At 32.0% G+C, this 4,874-nt stretch overlaps 1 protein-coding gene across 1 annotated transcript; it reads left to right on the top strand.

The window, feature by feature from the left end:
* Positions 1-1,383: 1,383 nt before the first annotated feature.
* Positions 1,384-4,187, top strand: LOC133302920 (putative wall-associated receptor kinase-like 16). The gene is made up of 3 exons (XM_061502751.1): positions 1,384-2,312; positions 2,561-2,722; positions 2,881-4,187. Exons 1-3 carry the CDS (start codon positions 1,424-1,426, stop codon positions 4,086-4,088), a joined length of 2,259 nt encoding a protein of 752 aa, XP_061358735.1. The 5' UTR covers positions 1,384-1,423; the 3' UTR covers positions 4,089-4,187.
* Positions 4,188-4,874: the final 687 nt, after the last annotated feature.

Here is a 4,874-nt window from a genome sequence, read left to right as displayed (position 1 = left end):
TTTTTTTAAAACATTTTCGTATTTTTTAAAGAGAAAAAAATATCTAATGTTACTTTAGACAACTTTGTTTAATGTTCATCCAAATGATGTCGTTTTGGGATTGAAAAATTAAAAAATTAAAATAATAAAGACTATTATAACCCTGAAATAAATTAAAATTACAAAAACACCATGATTTCTGCCCAAAACGAGGTCGTTTCGATGAACATTAGATAAAATTATCTAAAATTACTTTAAAAAAACAAACCCTTTTTAAAAATAACCGAAGTACGTCATTGCGCAATCGAGAAGAATGTGGCTACGCGGAGCGTAATTTAGAAGGAAAAAAACGTAAGAGTTTTAATTATTGATTGAAAAATTATTTATTAAAATTGTAACAAAATACATGCACATATATATAAATGAATTATGAAGTTATTAAAATTTAATTTTTAAAATTTTTAATTAATGATATTAAGTTAATAAATCTCTCTCTTTTTATCTCTAAAATGTACCTTTTTATTTTAAAGGAGCTAAATCTATTTAAAAATTCTGAAATTTAAATATTGGTCATACTTTAAAAGTTGAATTATTCAAAAACAAATTCTCTAGATTATACCAATTCATCCTCATACGCCACTAATTCAAATTTAGAAAATTGTTAGTGAACTTTTTTATATTATTTTCAAATAATTAATTATGATAATATTTAATAAGTTTGTATTGATGTTTAAATTTAATTTTTCAAGACTGTCTATAATATAATAATATAATCATGACCACGTGAGATCAGAAGGGTATATTTAATTGTAAAAAAAAAAAAAAACATACAATATGAGACTTGAATATAGAAACATTATTTTATATAAAAATATTAAATTAAATATTAGACATTATGAAAAGCACTATTTTTGCTAGTGAATTTATATGAATGGTTTAACAGAAAAATATTTCTGCAATTATTGTAGATAAGTTATCTGCATTTATTTTCAAAACGACATTATTTTGGTGTTGAAATATTAAAAAATTATAATTATAATAGTATAATCTTGAAATAAATTAAAATTACAAAAAATATTTTAATTTATGCCCAAAATAACATCGTTTTAAGCTCAATGCGAATAATTTATCTCTATTAAATGCAGAAAAAACAAATCCATGGTTTAATCAAGAAAACTCATTATAATGGATAGAAATTATGATGCTTTTATATAAAAAGATTTTGACATATATATATCCCACAAATACTTTATCCCATTACGTACGTTCATTAGAGCATCCCCGTTACCTGTCAGTCTTCATTGCAAGTCAACAAGACTTAAAGAGAAGAACAGAAATTTGAAGTATATATATAAATGAATGAGGTTCTCTGGCCAAATTGCAGCTCAAGCAACTAGTCAATCATATATATCCCTTTCTGCAGTAACAACTGAAGCCATAATTAATGGAACTGAAGCAGAAGCACACGAAACTGGGCAAGGTGTTAATGGTTGCATTAGCCCTTCTAGTGTCATCATCAGTTGCAGCTGATCAAGCCCTTCCTCCACCACCAAATCAAACCCTTCCTGGCTGCAATGACACTTGTGGAGATGTCAAAATTCCATATCCATTCGGCACAGGCATGTCATCTACACCAGATCATAAGCCATGTTTCTTGGATGGTCGATTTAATCTTACTTGCAATAACTCCACATTATATTTGAGTAATTTTCCAGTTTTAAATATAAGCGTCCAAGGTCAAATGGAGGTATTGGTCTATGTTTCATCAATTTGCTATAGCCAAGATGGAAATTCCAATTGGAACCATCCCACGCAAAAATTTGCTAAGTTCAGCATTTCAAAGGAGGAAAACAAGTTCCATACTGTTGGATGCAATAGTTATGGATTTCTCAACAGCTTTTACAACGGCGAGGAATATTCAACTGGGTGCTCATCAAAATGTTATGGCAATAAAAGGGAAATCCATAATGGAACGTGTTACGGCATAGGGTGCTGCCAGGTGGATATTCCTCCTTCAATGAGGAATATCAGCATTGAAGCAAAGAGCTTCTCCGATTCAACGAAATATTGGGGAAACTGCAGCTATTCCTTTGTTGTCAAAGATGGCTACTATACTTTTGACACCAGTCATTTATATGCTTTCCCTTACGAGATGCTCCCCATGGTTGTTGATTGGACCGTAGGAAACCAAGGTTGTGACGCTTCCAAAAGTGGAGTCGACTATGCATGCATGAACAATACCTATTGCTACGACAAGGACACTGATCTTGGTTACCGATGCATATGTAATGAAGGTTATGAAGGAAATCCATACCATTCGGATGGTTGCAGAGGTAACATTTTCCGCTAAACATTCATTTATCTATCTCCTCTATATACTTTCTATGATATGCTTTAACTATGTCTTATTACATGTTTCAATTTCTTATATATATTTCATGAGACTAGAGGTATTGTTGGAGCGATTTCTTAAACAGATATTCACCTCTCAATAGGGATTGAAATCATTTTTCTAACAGGAATATTTACTTTAGTAACGTATTTGTTTGATAATACAGTTATTTCTGTGACGGACTTGCAGATATTGATGAATGTAAGACATCAAAGAATACATGCCTAAGTGAAAATAATTGTCACAACACCGATGGGTCTTTCAAATGTTTTTGTCCTAAGGGGCAATCCGGAGATGGAACAAAGGACGGAGGGTGCCACCGACGAGATATAGTTACCAAAGTTGTCATTGGTAAGCAACTAATTATAAGCGCATCCAACTCTATTATATTTCATTTTATTCTTTGTTTTTTCAACTCTTTTTCATGTATCTGTTCATTCAGTATGTAAGCTATTGATTTTAGTTCATTGAAAAATTCAATAATTGCGTGCAAAATATTTCAAATGCAGGAACACGTGCAGGATTCATAGTTCTAATTGTGGGAATTTCCTCGCTGTACTTAATATACGAGAAAAGGAAACTCATCAAACTGAAGGAGAAGTTCTTTAAGCAAAATGGGGGTATCATTTTGCAACAGCGACTCTCTGCAGGAGAAAACACTTCTCAATCTACTACAGTGTTCTCAGCAGAGCAACTTAAAAAGGCCGCCAACAATTATGATGAGAGCTTAATCATCGGCAGAGGAGGTTATGGTATAGTTTACAAAGGAGTTTTGTCAGATAAGAGGATTGTTGCCATCAAGAAGTCCAAAATTGTGGATCAGAGCCAAATTGAGCAATTCATTAACGAGGTGATTGTGCTATCACAAATTAATCATAGGAATGTGGTCAAACTCTTGGGTTGTTGTTTAGAGACAGAAGTTCCTTCACTGGTTTATGAATTTGTTAACAATGGTACACTTTTTGATTATATACACAATGAAGTCAAGGCAGGTAATGTATCTTGGAAAACAAGGCTAAGGATAGCAGCAGAGGCTGCAGGGGCTCTATCATATCTGCACTCAGCTGCTTCTATACCAATTATACATAGAGATGTAAAGACTGCTAACATTCTCTTGGATGACACTTATACTGCCAAAGTGTCTGATTTTGGAGCTTCAAGATTGGTTCCTCTTGATCAAACTGAATTAGCCACATTGGTGCAAGGAACTCTTGGTTATTTGGACCCAGAGTACATGCAAACAAGCCAACTTACTCAGAAAAGTGATGTGTATAGCTTCAGAGTAGTGCTTGTAGAGCTGCTTACAGGGGAGAAACCTCTTTGTTTTAAGAGGCCAGAAGAGGAAAGAAGTCTTGCTATGCACTTTCTGTCTTGCTTGAAAGAGGATCGCATGTTTGAAGTCTTTCAAGTTGGAATTTTGAATGAAGAAAATAAGGAGGAGAAGATCAAGGAGGTTGCTATTCTTGCAACAAAATGCTTGAGACTTATAGGGGAGGAGAGGCCTAGCATGAAAGAAGTGGCTATGGAATTGGAGGGACTAAGGCTAATGGAGAAGCACTCATGGACCAATGAGGAGGTAAATCTAGAGGAGACTCATTACCTGCTTCATGAGGCATCATCTAGCATTCATGAACATGGTGATAACAACCATCATCAAAATACTGGGTATGACAGCATCAGGGATCATGAACTAATTGCTTTCGATGATGGAAGATGATTATGGCATGGCAGCATACGTACACTCCACTGCATTTTATATCAAAGTTCTGCTACAACCTTTTGTAATCTTTATGAACAATCCAGTTATATTTGTTGTTTTCATGTATATTATAAATATAATGTGTGTGTAAAGAAATGAATAAGAGTACAGTGGAGCAATCATATTATTTAATTATAATTTGTAAATTTTTGTCTTGTATTTTAGGATTTTTTTTTTCGTTGTTCTTTGATTCTTTTATATCCTTTTCTTTTTTTTCTTTTTTTGTAAAATTTTTATATCCTTTTCTGGTAAGAACTTTATTTGTTTTTATTTATCTGTTATTGATATAGTTTTCTTCATTAAATTCTTGAACGTTATAATTTTCTTTAATTTTTAAAAGTTTATGAAGTCAAAAACTAATTATCTATCTTTTAATTAATTACTTATTCTGATACTTCAAAAGGGTATATTTGAGATTAAAAAACACCATGTCTTCAGTAATTCCCAGCGTAAATATAAATGCATTTATAAAACACATTCTTTTTTTGATAAACAGAATAATCCTAAACACACTACTTTATTATAGATATGGGCTTCTGATATTCTATAATTTATTTTTATTTTTTATTATTTACCGCAAATAAAGTTTATATTATTTTTTTCAAAATATTGAGGAGGAATTAATCCATCTCTTATACAATTTAACTCTGCTCCACAATCTACAAAGGCAGTCAAAGATTTACGAATCAATCTCCCTATTTTTAGATTTACATTTACATGCCACGCATTAGGGGTGGTAAACGA

This window comes from Gastrolobium bilobum, unplaced genomic scaffold (genome assembly GCF_033153095.1).
Source record: "Gastrolobium bilobum isolate Gb01-03AN ecotype WA unplaced genomic scaffold, APGP_CSIRO_Gbil_v1 utg10412, whole genome shotgun sequence".
Classification (NCBI taxonomy): Eukaryota; Viridiplantae; Streptophyta; class Magnoliopsida; order Fabales; family Fabaceae; genus Gastrolobium; species Gastrolobium bilobum.
The sequence above is the reverse complement of the archived record's forward strand: the minus strand, read 5'-3'. Positions and strand labels throughout refer to the sequence as shown.